This window comes from Lepidochelys olivacea (assembly GCF_965140295.1).
Source record: "Lepidochelys olivacea isolate rLepOli2 genome assembly, chromosome: 2".
NCBI lineage: Eukaryota > Metazoa > Chordata > Testudines > Cheloniidae > Lepidochelys > Lepidochelys olivacea.
The window spans coordinates 215,065,873-215,089,607 of NC_140412.1; the positions used below are offsets into that span (position 1 = coordinate 215,065,873).

The 23,735-nt window shown below is 39.6% G+C and overlaps 1 protein-coding gene across 2 annotated transcripts in view; it reads left to right on the top strand.

Moving 5' to 3' along the window:
- The window catches only part of CRPPA (CDP-L-ribitol pyrophosphorylase A), a 193,317-nt gene that overhangs the window by 49,648 nt on the left and 119,934 nt on the right, over positions 1 to 23,735 (top strand). For both annotated transcript variants that reach the window (XM_084621301.1, XM_084621302.1), the window contains exon 3: positions 1 to 150. In XM_084621301.1, the coding sequence (XP_084477427.1) occupies positions 1 to 150 (150 nt within the window). The remainder of the gene's footprint in view (positions 151 to 23,735) is intronic.

A 23,735-nucleotide genomic window follows, 5' to 3' on the forward strand; every position in this document is an offset into this window, starting at 1 on the left:
GCAGCAGGAGCAATCCGTCCTCTCGTCTCTACTGTTGTTGCTTCCTCTGCAGATGGTTCCTTAGACCATTCACTAGAACGTTCCAGGTACAGAGCAAGTGAAATGCCTCAGGCTTTCCTGTTTGATATAATCTATCAAGCATATCATCAGGTAAGAATCTGGGCTTTTCAAAATAGAAGCTCACTTCTCCCCCTCAATGTATTGTATGTTAAAGGAAACTAAGTCACCTTGTTTGGTTTTTCTGAAAATTATAGTTGAAATGTCTATAAATCTATCACAGATTATATGAGATTGCATGTAAATCATTTCAGTGTAGTCTCCTAATGACAATGTTTTATAATAATATTTTATAACTTTTTACTATGATTTGCGTACTATGGCAGTTCTTATGATCTGTTCCATTTATACTGTTATCAAACTGCCAAATACAAATGTGATTCCCGGGTTTTAGGTGGCAAAGAAAATCATTATCTATGCCTAATTGTACGTGATGAAATATGTATTTTGTATATTATGAGCCATATTCTCTGATGGTGCAATTCCATTACAGTCAATGGAATTATACCAGAGAGAATTTAGCTGTTCATATATTTTACCAATGTAGCTCTCTTCCTTTGTGCATTAATGTATCATTAAACCTGTTAAAATTAATGCTACAAGCCTGACTTTGAATTAAGATTCCAGTAACCCAGAAAACTCACAAAAAGTCAGAAAATTAGCAATTACACTTCCTCTTACTTTCTCTCTATCTTTGCGGTAATCTTTGTCCCTTATTCTCCTCTTTTCCCATGACACATTGACCTCTTCCACTTCCTGGGTGAAGATGACTCAAGCAAAGCAGTCCTCTACTCGAGGATTAAGGGCCTGATCCAGAGTCCATTGGAAAGATTCCCATTGATTTAGAGTTTAGGTCTTGATTCAACAAAGTACATAAGCTAGTGGACTAACATGCTTAAAGTTAGATATATGTTAAGTATCTTAATGAGTCAGTGGAGTAAGTGGCAGGACTTTGTGGAGGCAATCCTGTGTGAGTAGTGTAATAGTGGACAGTGGGATATGCTAAAATATTGGAAGATATTAATTTTGCAAATATCAGTTAATGTATGTGAAACTATAAAATATTCCATGCATCATAGTAAATTATTAGATTCACTAGATACATTGATTAATGACTGATCATGATATATCTGTGAATACTATCTCTGTTTTAACTTTCCATTAATTAACTGTATTTCACTAACACCATCTTGATTGAACTGAAAAATTTGGAGCGGGAGATTCTAATGAAACCTTAATTATTTCACCATTATCCCCTGTGATGTTTTCTTTCATTTGTCTCACCCTACACTCAGAGCTTACTGGAAGCACTCCAAACTCTAATCTCCAGGCTTCACTTCCTCTTCACACATCCACTTGTGGAGAGTTGTCTATCATCCAGGGATCTCCAAGGTTGGTGCCTGGGAGCATGAGATTTCTTCACTTGCCACTTGGTAGGAATTCTTTCAGTGCACTAATGTGTAAAGCCTGGTACCTCATGGTTGAAAAGAAGAATCTGTTACAAATCTTTTGCAAGAATAACAACCTGTGTTATACTGTGGAGGCAAAAGACCTATCTGGCTTTAAGATTAAACTCAGTAAGTTTATGGAGGAGATGGTATGATGGGATAACATGATTTTGGCAATTAATTGATCTTTAACTATTCATGGTAAATAGGCCCAATGGCTTGTGATGGGATGTTAGATGGGGTGGGATCTGAGTTACTACGGAGAATTCTTTCCTGGGTATGTGAATCTTTCTTTTCTGGCTGGTGAATCTTGCCCATATGCTCAGGGTTTAGCTGATCACCATATTTGGGGTCGGGAAGGAATTTTCCTCCTGGGCAGATTGGAAGAGGCCCTGGAGGTTTTTCACCTTCCTCTGTAGCATGGGGCACGGGTCACTTGCTGGAGGATTCTCTGCTCCTTGAAGTCTTTAAACCACGATTTGAGGACTTCAGTAGCTCAGACATAGGTGAGAGGTTTATCGCAGGAGTGGGTGGGTGAGATTCTGCGGCCTGCATTGTGCAGGAGGTCAGACTAGATGATCATAATGGTCCCTTCTGACCTTAATATCTATGCATCTATGAAATATTTTGAGTCTTAGCTGAAGCTTATCCCCATATCATCACTCCTGTTTATCTACTATGAATGAAATAAAGCAGGGGTTCTCAAACTGGGGGTCAGGACCCCTCTGGCGGTCATGAGGTTATTACATGGGGGGGTCGCGAGCTCTCAGCCTCCACCCCAAACCCTGCTTTGCATCCAGCATTTATAATGGTGTTAACTATAATGGTTAACCTAAGTGTTTTTAATTTATAAAGGGGGTCAGACGCAGAGGCTTTCTATTTGAAAGGGGTCACCAGTACAAAAGTTTGGGAATCACTGAAATAAAGTATTTATTCCACATGAAATCTGCATGAAAAGGATGTTACCATTGCATTGGTAAACTCTCAAAATTCAGGAGATGTCCCTCTCCCCCCATGAGTATCTGTTGTGACTGGTTTTAATTACATGGTCATATACTATTTCTCAAAACATACTGTATAATACTGTACTCTGTTTTTCTAGGGTTAGGTTGTGGATACCCCATGTGCAGGTACACTAGAAAGCTGGGAAGGGCGTAAAGGAGTGTTGCTGTCCCTCCACTGCATTGTTCAATGGCCAGCCATATTTGCAATTTCTGTGTTTCTCTGAGTACGGGGAATGCTCCCACCTAGAGTGTGTACTTCTCTCCCCTTGCAGGAGCAAAACTCCAAAAGGGGGCATTGAGGAACCAGGGCTATGATCCCTTCCCCACACCCATTGCATTGACTACATGCTGTTCATCTAAAGGGATGGTGCAACACGCACGAGTGCTCTATGCTTTGGAGCTCTGGAAAAGAATATACTTCACTAAAACTTCTTAAATATTTCTGGTCGCAGGTGGTAGTGGTTGTTGTTATTTATTTGTACTGCAATAGCATTTAAGGGCTCCAATCAAGGATCAGGGCCCTGTTTGTGCAAGGAACTATACAAACAGATAACAAAAAGGTAGCTGCTGCCCTGAAGACCTTAAAATCTAACTGTAGAAGAGCTTTGTTTAGCTCAGTGGTTTGAACATTGCCCTGCTAAACCTAGGGTTGTGAGTTCAATCCTTGAGGGGGCCATTTAGGGATCTGGGGCAAAAATTGGGTCCTGCTTTGAGCAGGGGGTTGGACTAGATGACCTTCTGTGTTTCCTTCCAACTCTGATATTCTATGATACTGGGGCCTGATTCTATGACTGGAGGTGGAGATGGAAAGAAGATAGCTAAAAGTGCTTTGCAAGCCTTAACTAATCTTCACAAAAATCTCATGAAAAACGTAGGTATCATTTCACCATTTTACAGATACAGAAAGAGAAGTTAAATGTCTTGTCCAAGATCACACAGCAGGTCAGATGGCAAAGCTGGGAATGGAGTCCAGCTCTTCTGTGATCTGCATACTAGATTATGTTCTTACTCTGTGTAGAAAACACAATAGTGACCTTTATGACATAACTCTGGAGACGAGTTGAAGGCCACTTTCACCTTTACTGGTTCCCCAGGTTTTCCAGTTGAATATATGTGTGCTGTTTTATTTTTTTGTCTGATACTGTACATCGCATTTTTGCAAGTAGGATCTCATTTTAGTGTTTGCTCATGTCTCTCATTTCTCTATGTCTGTTTTCTATTACCGTTCTGTCCACAGAGGTATTTGTAACTTCTCTTAACTTGGAACATGTGAATCTCATTAGTAGGCTGTTTTACTTGCCCTTCTAGATCATTAATGAGGATATTAAATGAGATTGGATCTAACCCACTAATCCCTAAAAGAATAAATATATTTGAAACAAAATAAACTAGAAATAACTAGAAATGCCAACAAACAGTAATTTGACTGGCTATTGAACATTTATAGGTGTGATGGCTACGGTTTCAGATATTTAATTTGTGTTTTGAAAAAAGAGCCATACTTCTTCACGTGGCTGCAGACCTGCATTCCACTCAGATGTGTGCATGCCCAGTGCTCACTGAAACTGGAAAACTTTTGCTTAGCAGTATCTATAGGGATGCTGTTCATGCCCTATAGCCCTTAACTCCTCCTGTGGCTTTTTAAAGTGGCTGCAGCGACATCCCACCCACCACCCCACACCTTCAGGTCCTTTGCACTGAATGTCAAGAGTAGAGACTACGATACAGACAGGTGGAGGGTGGGTCGTGGAATATACGTCTGCACCCCCATCTCAAAGAGAGAAGACATTTGAGTATTTCACATTTTTACTAGAGGAATGCAAATGATTGAAAAAGAACTGCTTAGTCTCCTGGGAAAATAATGTAAACATTTCTTTTAAAAATTATGACAATACAAACAGCTATATCAGCAGTGTCCAAATTTTTGAGCCTCTGGGCAAAACATATTTCTGAAAGGTCAAAAGGTTACAATCAATGCTTTGGGCCATATTTTCTGTCCTATTCTTCTCCCTTTGCACCCTTTCTCCTTTACTGCCTTGTTCTGGGGAGGAGAGTCATCCTTGGATAGATACTTCTCAGGCTTAGGCAGAGCCAGTTAGCTCCTATCCTGTTTTCCCTGAGGTTCCTACTGTCTAACAAGAAAACTGGCACCAGAAGTACTCTTTCTTATCCCTTTCCTGTGATACAGCAAGGAGCCAACGGACATGCAGCAAGGAAGTGACAACTGTTAAGAGCACTCTCAGCTCACATGCGAGCAGCACCTAGGGCTTCACGGGAAGCAGTTGGAGTCAGTTGATCAGAGAATGACTACACCTCTTCCCACAATGATGGGGCTGATTCAGACCCTTCAATTTAAAAATCAGAGAGGACAAATTTTCAAATTATAATTATATATTTCTTTTTAACACAGTTGCCCTCAAAGGCCACAGATTTGACATAACTGAGTTATATACAATATTTTGTCATAATCCCATTATACTTATTCATATATTATAGGTGAAAGAGCAGCAACAGCTACAATTAAGATTGCCTAACATTTTCCAGTATAAGCCTCTATTTTCAGTTGTTTATAGCTTTGCCAAGTGCTAGCCATTTGGTTTGAAATTTTACATGTTAGCTGTCTGTCTCAGAATGAATTTATTTTGCAAAGTTTCAGCAAAAATAGCTTAGCCATTTCTGAAAACAAGGTTAGGGGAAAATGTGTATGTTTTATTTGTTTAAAAAATTTCATCTGCTTTATTGAAGTGTTCTAATATCGCCATCTCCTATAGCTGGAACTTGAAATTTGTCAGGGAGGTACCTTTTGCTGCCCTAATGAAAATCCATTGAGATTGTGCTAAATTAAAAGCCTCTTCATATAACCATGTGCATGTAGTCAGTGGAGCTTTTTGGTCCAGCCCTAGTATGCCCACTGCACTGGGTATGCTCCCAGGCCTCACTCAGCTTTCTGCATGGTGCAGAGTTAGAGTGCTAGATGGGGCAGAAACACAATGACTTCCTCCCCTCCAAGTGCATTATTCCCATGGACTAGATCATAGGTTCTCATGCCCTTTCAATATTACTACATACAGTTGTTAGCTACAGTATCATATACGTTTTTTTCATTCAGTGCCCTTGGAGGTCAGTGACCTGAGGCAGAGAATTAGAAAAAGAGAAAGAACTTCCTTTTGTGTTTGCAGCACTGGACAGGGACTCAGGAACAACTAGGTTAAATTCTTTGCTCTGCCTTAGACATCCTCTGTGATGTTGGGTAAGACACTGTACTGCAATGCATGCATGCAAGGGGACTGAATTATTGTTGCATAGGCAACCTTAACGCTGGCATTTTCTAATTTATTAGGTTCATATAAATGGAATTCCTGTTTTTAGGAACAGACGTTTATTCTATCCATATCAGCCCCCAGGGAAATCAGAAAACTAGAAGTGTTAATTATAAATCCACCCTTTCCAAGAATAGCTAAACAAGTCTTATTTCTTAGACCAGACTTGTTCTTTTTTGCCTAAGGAAGTTTCAGTTTTCCGTTCAGATTTTTAAATTAAACTAGGAGCCTATATCCCAAGAATCCTCCTGAAGTCTGAAAAGAAAGACAGGGTACATCATTTCGTGGAAGTTAGGCATTCCCCAGAGCAATATCTTAAGAAGAATTAGAGTATCAGGAAGTCAAGTTGACTATCTGTTTCCTTCCATCATATTATGCTCGGGCTGATTTCTATACAGACCTGATCCTGACAGATTGTGCAATGCATAGAAGCCCTTTGTATTGAGTAGTAATACAAAACATCATGTTATGTCATGTCACATTATTGTAACAAAGTAGCAGAACATTATGTAGAAAAGGCTGAAATACACATTTCATACTATATGCTGTGTCAAGGTTAGGTGTTCATTATCTAGGTATATTTATCAAGGTGGGATAGTTGTAAACAGTTACAGAGTCTTGCTTTCCTGGCAAGTGGACAGCTATGAACAGAAGTGGAATAGCAGGAGAGCCTGAACAGAGTCTAGAGAGGTGTCCGCAATAAGAAATCAGGAGAAAACACAGCTAACTGCTAGTGGACTAGCATTGACAAGCTGAGTGCCTTCTAGAAGGCAGCAAGTACGTGCAGATGATGGGGAGCAGCAAATTTCAAAGGGTTGTAGTGTAAGAACACTGCAATGTTTTTTGTACAGAGAAGCCTCTGCTCTCCATTAAAGGGGAATAGTGGAGGTTAAATAACATGTTCCTTTTTTTAAGGGGGCAGTTTCTATTTGAAAATTACACTTCCATCTGAAAAGGTTGTATCTATTTTATAAGTAACCTCTATTATTTACTATACCCAAAAGAGCTTAAAGTAAAAACAGCTTCTCTATTTTTTGGTGTTTATACTTATTTCATTTGACTTTACTTCATGTATAGTCAATTTGACAGTTTTGTTTATGGTGGACCTTTCCCTGGCACTGCAAGAGGGTTTTTAACAGTGGTCACAACAGCAAAGCTGAAAGTGAAGTTGAAATAGACCAACCAAGAGGTAGGCGTGTGCACTGAGAAGGGATTAGCCCTGAGCCTGTTTAGGAGTGTTGCTCTCAAGCCTGCCCCCAAGACCCTTGTAAATAGCAGTGGGGAGCAAAATCAGTTCCAGGATTCAGCCCTAAAGAGGTCAGATTGTGTGCTGTCTCTTGTTTGGAGGCTTCTTCAGGGATGTACTAAATTAATACATCTCCTGTTCATGCCCCTCCTCCAGCCAGCACAACCCACTTTTCGGGCAGTGGTGGCAAACACACTTGGTGAGGGGAGTTTGCAAAACCTGCCTGCATAGATGAGTACCTCTGATTATAAGCAGACAAAATAATATAATGTCAGGAAGAATCATGCAAATACTTAAATGCCATATCCTGAGAAGCAGATGTTCTTCTGGAACCATTACAGGATATCCACAGAATTTGGGGATGGGATGGAGAGAAAAGAAATTCTGCAAATTGTTCAATCAGGGCTCTAGCTCAAAAATTCTTTTCAAAGACTAACAATTTTCTTATATAGCAGATATCGGGATTATGCAGGGAAGAGTTGGCTGGAAATATGAAAGGAAGTTCGCTATTGCTAGGTCCACTGTAGTAGTAGTTACTCATAGATTTGCCTTTTCAGCACGTACATGAGTATAGGGAGCTATGTATGTGTGATTTGTAAACTTCTGAAGTACATCTTGAAGGGGAATAGCATCATTAGGGTTTTTCTTTCAGGCAAAATATCTAAATTGATTCTGGGACTTTATGTGGGTGCCATCTTTGCTGAAGAAATGAATGTCTGTTAAATTAACATTCCCTGGAACAATTGAGATTAAGTGAAATTAGTAAACTAATTGTTAACTAAGACCATTGGTACTTAGGTACTCCAAAGGCCCATAACATTTAGGGTAATACTATCAGTAGGAGCTGAAGTAAGTGGAAATATATTTAATCATGACTGGAGGGAAGCATTGATGGCAGACATAATAAGCTCTTTTTGTTGTTTTTAATGTAGCTGTCTGGAAGGGAGGTAGTAGCATCCAGTTGTGGTCAGTAAGGAGGTGCAGTGTGACAGAACTGAGGTTGTGGATAATGGGGAAACCCACTTCCCTGTATATAGACATTTTGTAATTCATTGTGGCCTTTCTGAAGAATCTTGTACTGCTGACATTCTCCTTGTCACCTGAAGTTGTGGCTGTGGAGTAGCTAAGGATTGTAACATGTCAAACTGTTGCAGATAATGGTTCAGAGGCTTGGCATAAATGACAGACTAACAAGGCCAGGTTACACTGCAGCATCATGGGAAGCAGTTATTGATTTTCTTCTTAGTCTTTTTCTATTTGTTTTTGTTGTTCCTTTTTTTAAAAGAAATAGGAATGGTGTAACTAAACTGGGAAAAGCAAGCTAAGAAAAATTCTGGAAAGGGAGCTTAGAAGTCAGGGCTGCGCACACGTTTTGTGAGACTGTGGTGCTAAATGGTGTCTCAGATTCACATTTCAAACATTCTGTAGCTCCATTGGTCACTCATGCCTGTTCAAATGTGATCCATTGGGCTGGAGGTTGACATCCATTCAGACAAAAAAGATACTTAAATCTTTGCTTGAAATCCTTTGGTTATGAATTGATTGTGTGGAGTATAGATGTTTGTAAAAGCACTGAAAGTAGTGTTGAATCACATTGTGTTGTACATTAAGGTGAGGTAGATGGACAGATCTAACCATAGTCCATAATGAGTCATGATGCAAACCCTTTGATATTTTTCAAGGAGGACTTGGAGAGATATTTATAGCAAACATATTTCCTCCATAGGGATGATCTGCTACAGTAGTGATGTCAGTCAACCTCTATGAATCCATCCCATATGTATTTGAGAATCACTATATGTTGTGTTACAGCTTAGGGTACATGTGCATTTTGAGCTGGAGGTGTAAAGTCCAGCTCAAGTAGACATATCTGCGATAGCGCTGATTGAGCTGGTGCATTAAAAGTAGAGTATAGCCATCATGGCATGAGCAGTGGCTGCCTTGGGTACATACCTAGCATCTTGGATGGGTACATACTGTGATAGCTAGGCCCTACGGCCGCTCATGCTCCCGTAGCCACACACTACTTTTAAAAAAAGAAAAGGAGTACTTGTGGCACCTTAGAGACTAACCAATTTATTAGAGCATAAGCTTTCGTGAGCTACAGCTCACTTCCTCAGATGCATATCATGGAAACTGCAGCAGGCTTTATATATACACAGAGAATATGAAACAATACGTACTCCCACCCCACTGTCCTGCTGGTAATAGCTTATCTAAAGTGATCATCAGGTGGGCCATTTCCAGCACAAATCCAGGTTTTCTCACCCTCCACCCCCCCACACAAATTCACTCTCCTGCTGGTGATAGCCCATCCAAAGTGACAACTCTTTACACAATGTGCATGACAATCAAGTTGGGCTATTTCCTGCACAAATCCAGGTTTTCTCACATCCCCCCCACCCCCATACACACACAAACTCACTCTCCTGCTGGTAATAGCTCATCCAAACTGACCACTCTTCAAGTTTAAATCCAAGTTAAACCAGAACATCTGGGGGGGGGGGGGTAGGAAAAAACAAGAGGAAACAGGCTACCTTGCATAATGACTTAGCCACTCCCAGTCTCTATTTAAGCCTAAATTAATAGTATCCAATTTGCAAATGAATTCCAATTCAGCAGTTTCTCGCTGGAGTCTGGATTTGAAGTTTTTTTGTTTTAAGATAGCGACCTTCATGTCTGTGATTGCGTGACCAGAGAGATTGAAGTGTTCTCCGACTGGTTTATGAATGTTATAATTCTTGACATCTGATTTGTGTCCATTTATTCTTTTACGTAGAGACTGTCCAGTTTGACCAATGTATATGGCAGAGGGGCATTGCTGGCACATGATGGCATATATCACATTGGTGGATGTGCAGGTGAACGAGCCTCTGATAGTGTGGCTGATGTTATTAGGCCCTGTGATGGTGTCCCCTGAATAGATATGTGGGCACAATTGGCAACAGGCTTTGTTGCAAGGATAAGTTCCTGGGTTAGTGGTTCTGTTGTGTGGTATGTGGTTGTTGGTGAGTATTTGCTTCAGGTTGCGGGGCTGTCTGTAGGCAAGGACTGGCCTGTCTCCCAAGATTTGTGAGAGTGTTGGGTCATCCTTTAGGATAGGTTGTAGATCCTTAATAATGCGTTGGAGGGGTTTTAGTTGGGGGCTGAAGGTGACGGCTAGTGGCGTTCTGTTATTTTCTTTGTTAGGCCTGTCCTGTAGTAGGTAACTTCTGGGAACTCTTCTGGTTCTATCAATCTGTTTCTTTACTTCTGCAGGTGGGTATTGTAGTTGTAAGAAAGCTTGACAGAGATCTTGTAGGTGTTTGTCTCTGTCTGAGGGGTTGGAGCAAATGCGGTTGTATCGCAGAGCTTGGCTGTAGACGATGGATTGTGTGGTGTGGTCAGGGTGAAAGCTGGAGGCATGCAGGTAGGAATAGCGGTCAGTAGGTTTCCGGTATAGGGTGGTGTTTATGTGACCATTGTTTATTAGCACTGTAGTGTCCAGGAAGTGGATCTCTTGTGTGGAGTGGACCAGGCTGAGGTTGGTGGTGGGATGGAAATTGTTGAAATCATGGTGGAATTCCTCAAGGGCTTCTTTTCCATGGGTCCAGATGATGAAGATGTCATCAATATAGTGCAAGTGGAGTAGGGGCTTTAGGGGACGAGAGCTGAGGAAGCGTTGTTCTAAATCAGCCATAAAAATGTTGGCATATTGTGGGGCCATGCGGGTACCCATAGCAGTGCCGCTGATCTGAAGGTATACATTGTCCCCAAATGTGAAGTAGTTATGGGTAAGGACAAAGTCACAAAGTTCAGCTACCAGGTTAGCCGTGACATTATCGGGGATAGTGTTCTTGACGGCTTGTAGTCCATCTTTGTGTGGAATGTTGGTGTAGAGGGCTTCTACATCCATAGTGGCCAGGATGGTGTTATCAGGAAGATCACCGATCCAGAAAACCTGGATTTGTGCTGGAAATGGCCCACCTGATGATCACTTTAGATAAGCTATTACCAGCAGGACAGTGGGGTGGGAGTACGTATTGTTTCATATTCTCTGTGTATATATAAAGCCTGCTGCAGTTTCCATGATATGCATCTGAGGAAGTGAGCTGTAGCTCACGAAAGCTTATGCTCTAATAAATTGGTTAGTCTCTAAGGTGCCACAAGTACTCCTTTTCTTTTTGCGAATACAGACTAACACGGCTGTTACTCTGAAACCTGACACTACTTTTAGTGTGCTGTCTTAGTGAGAGCTAGTGTGGGTATGTCTCCTTGAGCTGGAATTTACACCTGTAGCTCAAAATTTAGATGATAATTGCACTTTTCTTTTACTACACTAATATGTGTGTGTGGGCTGTCCTGCCTCTTGTCAACTCTATTATGGAACACAATGATAGTGCATCAAAAAATTAATAATGAATTGGCCAGGAACTGGGTAAAATCACCTAATATTTTTAGAAATATACTCAATAGAGTTGTACAGGCCAACTAAATAACAAACAGAGCAATGCTGGATTCTTTCTAACATGGAGTCCGCGATGTAGACTACTTCCACCTGCCTACAAAATATAATCAGTAATTATACTGTTATGTTTGAAAAACTTAACTTTATTTTTATTGCTGTACTTATATTTATGTGTTAAGTTTCTGGCTGCTTTTCAAGTTTTCTGAAGCATCCCAGAGGGTTATTTATTTGTGTAACACTTTTTGCCTCTTAGGTTAATAAAGAGCTGGATTTTAATCCTTGCTCTCTCAAAAGTGTTTTTAGAATATGAAAGTACTCATTCTCTTTCTAAAACAGAAGCATTGATATTTAGTGGTATAGTAAAGTAGCATGGGTTCATTTGAGTTTGCAAAATCCCACATCACTAGATCTTCTACAAACATGAGAATCTGTATAGATTATAATATTTAGTGGCATGATAATGTAAAGTTAGGGAATATGTATACTTGAACAATTTTAAATTTTTCTTTGTGTAATCTAAACATAAAACCAACTTGAGAGGGGAAGAAAATTCTGATCAGTTCATAGATTCTACGCTCTTATCTTTTAGAAAAACATTCAATCTTGATTTTAAAATTGTCAGTGATAGACAATCCACCATGATGCCTGGTAAACTGTTCCAGTGGTTAATTACTCTTACCATTAAAATTGTATGCCTTATTTCCAGTCTGAATTTGTCTAGCTTCAACTTCCAGCCACGGGATCTTGTTGTACCTTTCTGTATTATTTGGAAGAGCTCACTACTAAATACTTCTTCCCTGTGAGGTACTTATAGACTGAAATTGTTGCATTTTACTGTCTGTGTTACTAAATAGATTGAGCTCCTTGAGTCTGTCACTAAAAGGCATGTTTTCTAATCCTTTAATCATTCTTGTGGCTCTTCTCTTTTCCATTTATTAACATCCTTCTTGATTTGTGGACACTAGAACCGGACACAGTATTCCAGCAGTGAACATCTATGCTGTAAGAATGGTATACATTATTTGTTCCTAGATATATACATTTACATTTAGCCATATTAAAACACACATTGTTTGCTTGTGCCCAGTTTACCAAGCAATTCAGATCACTCTGAATCATTATGTACTACTCCGCCAATTTTTGTGTCATCTGCAAACTTTATCAGTGATGATTTTGTGTTTTCTTCCAGGTCATTTATAAAACAGTTAAATAACATAGGGCCAAGAATCAGTCCCTGCAAGACATCACTAGAAACAGACCTGCTCCTGTATGATTCCCTGTTTATAGTTGCATTTTGAGACCTATCAGTTAGAAAGTTTTTAATCGATTTAATGTGTGCTATGTTAATTTTATATCGTTTCAGTATTTTAATAAAAATGTCATGTGGTACTAAGTTGTCTGCCTACAGATGTCTAAGTATGTGATGTAAACAGGACTACCTTTAATCAATCAAATTTGTAATCTCATCAAAAATAGATATCAAGTTAGTTTCAAGGATCTGTTTTCCATAAACCCATATTGATTTGCATTAATTACATGACCCTTATTTACTTATTTATTATTGAAATATCAGATCAGCTGCTCCATTGTCTTGCCTGGGATTGATGTCAGACTGCCAGGTCTGTAATTACCTGGGTCCCATATGGGTCATCCTGTTTACCCTTTTAAAAACTGTCACATTATTAGCTTTCTTCCAGTCTTCTGGAACTTTCCCAATGCTCCAAAACTTATTGAAAATCAACATTAATGGTCCCGTGAGCTCCTCAACCAGCTCTTATAAAACTCTTGAATGCGAATTATCTGATTTTAAATTGTCTGTCTTTAGTAGCTTCTGTTTAACATCCTCCAGGGATACTATTGGGATGGAAAGAATGTTATCATCACTATAGATGAAACTATAGCATCTGTTTTTTCCCCCCAATACAGAACAGAAATATTTATTGAATACTTCTGCCTTTTCTGGATTATTATTGATAATTATACCATTTCCATATAGTAATAGACCAGTACTATTGTCAAGATTCCTTTTTTTCCTAATATATTTTTAAAAAACTCCTTTTTATTGTTTTTAACTCTACTGGCCATAAATTTCTCCCTGTGTCCCTTGGCTTCCCTAATCAATTTTCTACAATTTCTAATTTCTGATTTATATTAATTACTCACAACTTCCCCATTCTTCCATTTGTTGTATTTTATTTTATTTTATTTTATTTTATTTTATTTTATTTTACAGCTGCCATCACTACCCTTGAAGCCCAGGTCATGTTTTAACCAGCATAGCTTTCTTCCACTTTTTGAGCATCTAGTAAGGTGTTCTTAAATGATTCCCAATTATCATATGCATTTTTCTGATTAAATACTTCCTCCCAGCTAATTTGCTCATAATTGTTTTCAGCTTTGTGAAATTGGCCTTGGATGTATATTATTGGTTTGGGCTTTATTCTACTTGCACTTCATAAATGTGATCAAGAATGATCACTTATACCTAAGCTACAGTTAATTTTTAGTTCTGTGATCATACGTCCATGGGCCGCTAGGACTTCAGATATGATTGTTTGACAAGAAAACATAGTTTTTCTGTTTCAGGGCTGTAAGGCTCATTCTCTCATATGAAATAGGGTTGCTGATTTATCTTAAAGCATTTTCTGTATTCTGCTTGTTCTGTTTGTGTTTGGGGTTTTCTTGTTTTTGTGTGTGTTTAATGCTACTCACACAGACGTCTCTGTTTGGACTGCCCCATGTTCCGTTCTTTTTCATGGAGAATTTTGAAATTTTTGTTTTTCATTCCAAATCAGAATAAAACCAGATTTTGAACAACCAGAATCCTTCACAAAACAGGCTTTTTTCCATCCAGTTCTTGTCTGATACACACTGACTCCTGCTCAAATATAGCCTATCGGCGGGCTTGATAATAAATCTAACTTTTAGTATGCATTGTTGACACTTTCCTAAGAGATTTTACCGTTGCCTCCCCTGACATGTTTTGCCCACACAGCTTTTCAATCGTCCTGGGCTATTGAGTAATAGGATTTTTCCCGTCCGGAAACCAGTTGAGCTTGCTAATCTGTTTTCAGAAGAACTATATTTTAATCTGACGTTAGTTCAATAATTTTTTAATTTATTCAAAATCTGAAGCAAGATTGGTGGTCTATTGAGTAGACTTGATTATTTTAGAAAGTTCTGTACTTAGTTAGTTGTTTGGCACAGTAGTAGACTCAGGATATTGTGTGAATCCTGTGATGAAAATTAATTAGGATAAGTTGGGGAATTTTTCAGAGAAGTTGTATGAACCATTTACCAAAAAAAAAAAAAAAATCATTTTGCTAATGAAATAATTACTCACATTTGATGGTACTCCTCATCTTGTAGGATCCCAAAACACTGTACTAACTCTTTATATTGTGCCAATATTGCTCCCCACTGAAAAGATGCCACATCTTTTATGAAACTTGGCAGCTGCTTAATAGCACACTTCATTTAGGGCAGGATTTGAAGAGGAGTACTGTATTCAAGTTTAGGAAGACATATTATAATTATGCACTTGGAAACTGGCACACTTTTCACAAGTACGGAGGGATCTGTCCTGAGAAGTCACAAGTAGACTGTACCTGCAACAGCATAGTGCCTCTCATAACCATTGTTTTTTTTGTACTAATTCAGAGGGAAGAATGCTAGCCACTGAATCCACACCAATTCATGCAGGAATCCTCCCCTCATACAAATTCTGTTCTGGTTATACTGCTTAGCTTCTGAGATCTGAGATGCTCCCAGAACAATGAGCTTTTCACTTTTTGGTCAGTAGTTCAAATCCATCAATTAATAGATTAATAGATTTTAAGGACAGAAGGGACTATTATGATCATCTATTCTAATCTGTTCTCCTGCATATCACAGGCCATAGAATTTCACCAAATGCTTTCCTAGGTAAATTGTTCCAATGGTGAATTATCTTAACTGTTAAAAAGGTGCACCTTTGTTCTGATTTGAATTTGTCTGGCTTCAGCTTCCAATCATTATGTTACGGTTATGCTTGTTATGCTTTTGATTGCTAAATTAATGAGCCCTCTATTTTCAGAAATCGATTCCCCATTTTGGCACTTGTAGACTGTAATCAATTCACCTCTTAACCTTGTCTTAGATAAACCTAAACCGATTGAGCTTCTTTAGCCTCTCACTGGAAGGCAGGCTTTCAGATCTTGAATCATTCTTGTACCTCTATTCTGAACCTTTTCCAATTTGTCAACAGCCATTTTAAAGACAACATGCCTCTTAAGTCCTTCAGAGATCAGTAGTAGATTGTTTTGAATTCCATTTTTACCAGGGACAACTGATGGGTAACTACTCCTCCTCCTATGTAAGGTAGAAGACCATCTACTAATTATACCCAAATTCACATCTTATGCCAACCAGTTTACATCCTGACTTTCATTATGTCAGTCAGTCTGCCAGCCTCCTCTCAGCCCTATCTGCAGCCACACTGAGCTCCCTGGCTTTTATGGTGCCCACTACCACCCTTTGCTATGTTAGACTGCCCCGGTCACCCAGCATCATGTGGCAGCTCTTTAGCAGCGAAGTCATACCCATTTTTTTTCCTTTCCACAGTACAGCAATGATTTGGACTGGAAAGACACAGAATTGGTATTTCATTGTGGAGGTGTTTATTTGTGGATACTCTGGGTATGCAGGAGTCAGAGGTCTCTCTTTAGCTTTCCAGTAGCCCTCTGGACTTCCACAGAGATAATATTGGTGGATGTGGCGTCTTTAAGCAAGATGGGGATGTGGTGTTTTTCTTTATCTTGATGACTGGTTTGTCTGGACCACTTCCTTTGCAGAGACAGAACAAGAAGCAGCCAGGTTAAGGCTAAGATTTCAGATTGGCTTTTTTGGACAAAAAAGGACAAGAATGTATTCACTCCCCTAGGATACTCTGAGGCACAGCAAAGGATTGTATTCCACTCTCTGAAAAGAATCCTAAAATGAGATCTGTATTTCTGTTATCCAGAGTCTCTCTCAGTTCTTAGAGTGCTCTCCAAGTGTCCTTGGTCTATCACAGTGTTATATTAGGATCTTGTCTCCTGATCCTACTTCAACCTTAAACACTTTCAGCAATTTTTCCTTAGGTCAGGGGTAGATGATGACAATCTGTAAACTCCATATCTTCTCTCACTCCTTAGCTAGTCAGGGAATCTCTTATCTGGTGGCTGGATCGGAGGAAACTTTCAGGGAATTTCCCATTTGGGATCCATACAGTATCTGTATCACGCTAGATGCCAATCTTTCCAAGTGTGGAGTGTCACAGGAAAAATATATAGTCCTGGTGCTGTTGTGATAACTGGGCCTACAAATTTATTCTAATTGTGAGCTCAACTGTATAAAGTACATGAAAGTTTATGAGATGGCACAATAATGTATAATAATTAGGAGGAGGGATTGCTCAGTGGTTTGAGCATTGGCCTGCTAAACCCAGGGTTGTGAGTTCAATCCTTGAGGGGGCCATTTAGGGATCTGGGGCAAAAATTGGGGATTGGTCCTGCTTTGAGCAGGGGGGTTGGACTAGATGACCTCCTGAGGTCCCTTCCAACCCTGATATTCTATGATTCTAATACAAAATGTTAATGGCAAAAAGTATAAAAGGGAGACAGACTGAATTAGTCCACACAAAAATGCCTACTAATATAACTCAAGGATTGTGTTAAAATCATGCTTGGTAAACAAGAGAAGTGTGGAACCAGAAATCAATGAACCAAAATCAGTGTGTCAGAAACTAGGCCTAATTGATAGACAAAATAATGAGGGGATGGACTATTCCATCCACCATTCCCTTTGTGGGTCCTTAAGAAGGTTTTGGGAACTAAAGCTGACTGCTGGCGTGAGCTTTACCATTATGGCTGCCACCCACACTGTCTCTTGGGACACCAGTCATTTGTTATCCTTGACAGATGGCTGTACCAGAGTGGGCCACACAAAGGGACCAAGATGACACTGCAATCTCTACCAGCTCCAGCAGAATCCCAAACACCACTTGGGATGTAAGAATGTCACAAATGCTTTTGTGTGTTCTTTTCCTGACCCACCTTATGTCTTCTCCTTTTTCGTTCTCTCGAATAAGAGTCTGACTTAGTCATCCAAGACTGTATATTTTACAACACTGCTGTAAGTCTGTAACCAGAATAGGGTCCCCAGTTTTGGTTGGATGTATTCCTGGAGGTTTCATCACATGACAAATTTTAATAAAAGATAAATCTTTAATTCCTGGAGATTCCAGGACAACCTTGGAGGGCTGGCAACCCTAGACCAGAAAGAGGCAGCTAAAAGCAGCCCTATGCTGGTACGAGTTTGCCAGATCTCAGATTCGATAAAATCATGTTCTATGCCGGTCTTTTTCCAGTGTTCATCCTTGGGTTCATTGAGGGGGCTTTCTCAACTGGATCTTCCGAGTAGCAGTGCAGAGTCGCATGCTCTTCATCCACCAAGTCTTCCAGAACATCCTCCATAGTGCCTACCTCCTTGTCTTGACCCTTATCAGCATCCTGAAGGCTGGTAGGCGTGAGGAGGGGGTTGTGAGCCACTTCAGGCTCTCTACTGGGTCCCCCTTGACTGCACCTTGTCCATCTTGTAGAAGGGGCATGTACAACAAGCTCTCCGGACTGAGTCTTTTGTCCTCCTATATAAGAGCCTCAAGTGTTTGATGTGTTCTTGGCATTGGGCTGGAGTGTGCTGAATGACTGCTTTAGTCTTTGTGAAATTTCCCGTTAGAGCTGTTTTTCTGCTGCTGCGTGTGAAGTCATGGAGAGTGATGTACTCCAACCACACATTGATTAGTACCTGGGTCAGCAAGCCAAGCAGCTGCTCTGAGCAGGATTCATGCAGCTGAAAGCTGTTCTGATGTAGTCAGTGCAGCTTACCAACAAGTGCCGACAAGCTGGCGACAGGCAACAGTTGCCCTGCTGATGTCTAGGAAACTCCCAGAGGATGCAGCCAGCTACTGTCTCATCTCTCTCCTCTCAACCACCAGCAAGCTTATGGAAGGGGCACTGCTCCGCCCTCTGTCTGACATTATCAAAGATATCCTCCCAGTGGAGCAGGAAGGATTTTGCCTGATGAGAAACTGCTGTGACCAAATAGTTTCACTCACCGACCACATTGAGGCAGGATTCCAACATAAATTGAAGACAGGGATTGCCTTTGTTGATTTGTCCTCGGCATGTGATGCTGTCTGGAGAGACGGCCTCGTCCTCAAGATCTCCCACGTCATTCACTACTGGCGAACGATCTGTCTCTTGGTGGTGATGACCAGGGACCGCCACTTTAAGGTACACCTTAATGGCCAGATCAGTAGACCAAGAACTCTTAACTCAGGCACCTCTTAGGGCACTGTCCTGGCCCCAATACTTTTTATTCTATACACCACGTATATACCAGAGACAGAGTTGAAGAAATTTTGTGTATGCTGATGACATTGCCCTAGCTACTCCGCACACAAGTTTCCATATAATCAGCTGCACTCTAACCCAAGATCTTAGCAAAATGGCTGATTATTTCCAATGCTGAAACTTAGGGCTAACCTGAAAAAAATTCATGGTGACCGCTTTCCGTCTGAACAATAAAATGGCTAATACCAAACTTAATGTGCAATTCTGTGGTGAGAATGTCAACCATGAGGCTAACCCAAAGTATCTCGGCATTACACTTGACCTTTCAACAATACCTCGTAAACATCACGCACGATAAGGTTAGGTCTCGTGTCACTTATAATGAAACATCATGGGGCTCCAGACCATGGATCCTACAAACCGCAACAATAGTCTTGGTACGTTCTATGGCATAAATGATCGAGTACATCATATCTGAGTATCCCCTTCATTCTTTCGCCGGAAGCTTGAAGGACATTCACCAGTTCACTGCTGCAGGAACATGCTAGCTATCAAATCTAGATATAAATTTGTAATCATTGCTACCTACCCAAGCCATATGAAAGAAGTAATACAGCTCATTACTGCCGGTGAAAATGAGGACAGGGATCTTTATGTATTGGGTAAGGGTCAGGAAGAAAAGCATTCAAGGCATTGTGAGAATGGGGGAAGGACTACTGAAACTTGAGACCTGACGCACATCCCTTACCCCTGCCCTCACTAAATGGTGTGTACTTACCTACATCCCTCAGATGTGCTAATTTACTTGTTCTCTGTTGCTTTCAGACGTGCTTCTGGAGTTTAGATGTAGACAACGGGGGTTATGGCACAACCGCATGCATGGACACATGTATAGTTGTTAGTATAGCTGTAACCTCAGTGTAAGAGAAGCAGCAGAAACACACAGGACACAGAGAAAGAACAAAGAAGGTTCCAGATACAGCCAGAGAAGCCTGAGTAGCCTGACCTTGAGGAAAAAGAAGCTGAGAGAGAGAGAGAGAGCTGTTGGGTAAAGAGAAAGAGGCTTTAAACTGTGAGCAAAGAAACTGTTTCCTGTTGTTTGAGTTTTATTGTGTTGAGGGAAACAAGACTTTGAACAGTCTTTGTAAATAAACAGGACTGTACAAAAGAAATACTTGACTCCATCACCAGTCTTTCCTTCAAATGGAAACAACCCATTAGATTCTGAAAATTGGGTACCCATTCCAATCAAAGATGGATAACGGTATAAAGGTCTTAAAGATTCATTTAACTGGAACCTTACCTTTTTGTAAGTTATGGTTTCTGTTTATTTTATTTAGCCATGTATGTCCCAAGAATGAGTAAGTGTAACACCAAATATTACAAGACTCAGCAACACTGTTTCCTTCAGTTTGAGAAGTTTAACTCTGTTATGATGGTATGCGTTTGGGAAGTACTAAAACTGGCTGGCCCAGGAAGTGAATGAAACTGCACGGGCAAGGGAGCAGAGCCGTTTAATTGTTTCCTATTGGCTGAGGAGTTATCCCTCATTCTGCTCTGATGGAATGGAACCACAGAAAATAATTATTCTGTAAGATGTTCTCTTTTGTGCAGCCTGTGTGAAGAACAGGTTGTGACGCTGTATGGAATATGGATGACCATTTATTATAATATTGATACCAATATTGTAGAAATTGCAAAGAATCTTACAAGATATGCCATGTAAGGTATCAGTGGCTAAATATGATTAACATGGTTATATGTATGTATAATCTTTGTATTGTGAGTTATAAATGTGTGTGGTATATTTGTATTTCAAACTTGTGTTGTGTATCTCGGTGACACCCTCAGACAGATTAGTATCAGCACTATCCAGCCTGCTTGATGGCCTATCAAAGACAATCAACTAGCAATGAACCCACTGAGAGAAGCCAGGGGTTACATCTATAAATCAGCAGGAGATGTAAGGACATGTCTGTGGACAGGGGACTGCAAATGCTTTACCATGCCCACATACTGTAGGTTTGCGTTTGGGACAAAGGAAGTATAAGCCACATGGCACGAACCTGGGTGGATGCACTGATTTTTTTGAAATTATTAATCTGTTTTTGACACTGAATAACTGTCTTTGGTAATTACTGTCTCTGGCACATCAACAATGGAAACTTGCTCAGTTTGCAAGGGACAAGAACAAAAAACATAACCTAAAGCTTTGCCTGTAGCTAATTGGTTTTGTAGTTAAACTGCAAGATTTATTTGTGTCAGTTCAGAAGGGCCCCGGGGGAATGATTCTGTATGATATGTTTGGTAATTCTGTAGTCAAAAATTAGAGTAAAAATGTACCACAGAACTAGACAGGATAGACAGACACATAAAGAAGCAGCTCTGAAGCAATAATACTTTTAAATATTAACTTATATGTGAAAAACAATAAATATCCTATTTCAAGGACAATGAAACAATAAACTGCTGAGAATTTCTGATACTATAAATGTAATAGACTTACTGTTCTAATTACCCATGAAATGTCATCTCACAGCTGCATTCAAAATCAGTGATAGGGACCAAAAGGGTTAATGGCTATTAACATAAAAATAAGAATAAACTCAAAGCTTTTCTCTCTTGAATTGTTAGAAGAGATACATCAGAAACAACTTTATGGTTTTCAGCAAATAACAATACGCAGAGGAGGAAGATGGTAAGGTGTAACCTGCAGTTGCTGTTGCAGGGAAACTCAGTTTCCTAGTTTTTATGTTAGGGAATCTCAGTAGAGTTAATTTTTTAGGATACAACACTCATTTGTGCTCTGTTTTCAGAAAAATCCAAAGGAAAAAAATGTGCATAAAAAACTTCAGAGTTGGTATATGTAATTTACAAATGAAAATGGTAAGGTCTGGATACTACTCAGCTGATTACATCTTATTTGGACATGTTGTATGTTGGTGTAAATAGTCAGCAACCCTGTGATACTACCATTCCTTGTCTCATCTTGCGAAGCACATCTCACTAGGCTTCTAAAGTAATAGGGTGGATGCCATATAATTGTTGCAAACATGATTTCATTTAACTTGGGTATATGGATTAAACAGGATTTGAAAATTGCTTAACTTTGTGCTAGCAGGGGGACCAGACTTTAAGGTTCCACACTGAAATCTATTGCAAACCATCTGGGAATGAATCACTACAAAACTGTGGATCTGTGTCAAAATACAATAAAGAACATACAAAATTTAGTAAACTTTAGTCTGTACACTGTTGCTGAGCTGTGTATGTATCTTGACATAGAATGCAATAAAATACAAATATAGGGTGTGATCATCTTCAAACAATTCTGAAAACCCCAAATATACACATTTTACTTTCTTGATTATCCAAGAGCTCAAAAGCATCTTTAAATAACTGTTTTTTCTTCTTTGTTATTCATGATGTCAAACCCATCTGGTTTCTTTCTGTTGTGGATGTGTTTGACGCCAGAGTTCACAGCTGTGTTTCCACCAACTCAAATCTCTGCTCCAAAATTTAAACTCTGCCAATAATTTCATCGAGCTTGGCATCCATAACTGTTATGGCCAACTGTACTATGTCAGGCATTATGTGAAAAGTTTTGATCAAACTGAACTTATATTATTATCTATCTGGATAGCCTGTCTTTTTGAGGCTCTGGCTATTCAGGGCAAGAAACATGTAGAAATTAGAATAATGGTATTTGGGATGCATGGGTCACTGAAAATTTTGTTTATAAATGTCCTGCTTTTCTGAATCATAGACATTTCATGGTTAGGGCTGAATCTCATTATCTGAATTTCTCAAAGAAGTAGCAAAGCTTCCAAAAGCAGCACATTAAAAACAGACTTAAAAATTCACTTGTATGCAAAATTAATCTGAGCTGTCCTTGAACTATGTTCCTTTCATTTCACTATTTCTCACTTGGCATCAGTGATTCATCTCCATAGACTTGCAAAGGAGTCTATTATAAAAAAAACAAAAAACCCACCCTGTTTTTATGTTTAAACAGTTACAGGTAGTGAACAGAGTGGTAAATATCACGGAGTACAAGTGTTAGTGAAATATGTTTTTAATTATTACTATACTTGTGTCATATTTAATTTCTTGAATTCAGCCATACCCTAAAGATGGTTTATCCCATAGATTAAATTCCCCCCATAATGATGTATAATTAATACACTACTAAAATAAAAATAAAATTTTAATTTTATTTGTAAGCTAGTGATTTCAAAGATCTTCCTTCTGCAAACTCCTTCTTCTATTGTAAGATAATAGTAAGGTTTACATCTTTCTGGTCTGTGATTGTATAGAGGAGAGTGAAGGTAAGACAAGATTATGACGATCAACAGATGGCGCAGGCAGTGGTGTTTATAAGGAGGGCTTTGGTATGTTTGACCACTGGGAGGCATTCATGGATAGAGGACTGTTCTCGTCGCGTAGACTGCACTTGAATAAGGAGGGTAATACACGTCTGGGATAGAGGTTGGTACAACTGATTAAAAGAGCCTTAAACTAGGAATTTGGGGGAGACAGTTGGGAGATGCTCATGCAATCTCCATGCCTGATTCAAATATTGAACAGGAGGAAAATCAAGTAAAGAGGATATAGCAATGGAGAAAGGAACAAAAGAGTGTAGGAGAATGGACAACAAGAGGAATGATTGTGCCAATACCACTGGCAGTAACAGGTAGGTGATACTGGCAGTGAAATGATTGTACCTAATTGGGCAAGGAATGTGGTTGAAGCCAAGAAGAAACAACTGAGATGTCTGTACACCAATGCAAGGAGCCTGGGTAACAAAACAGAAGAACTAGAGCAACTGGTGCAGGAAGTG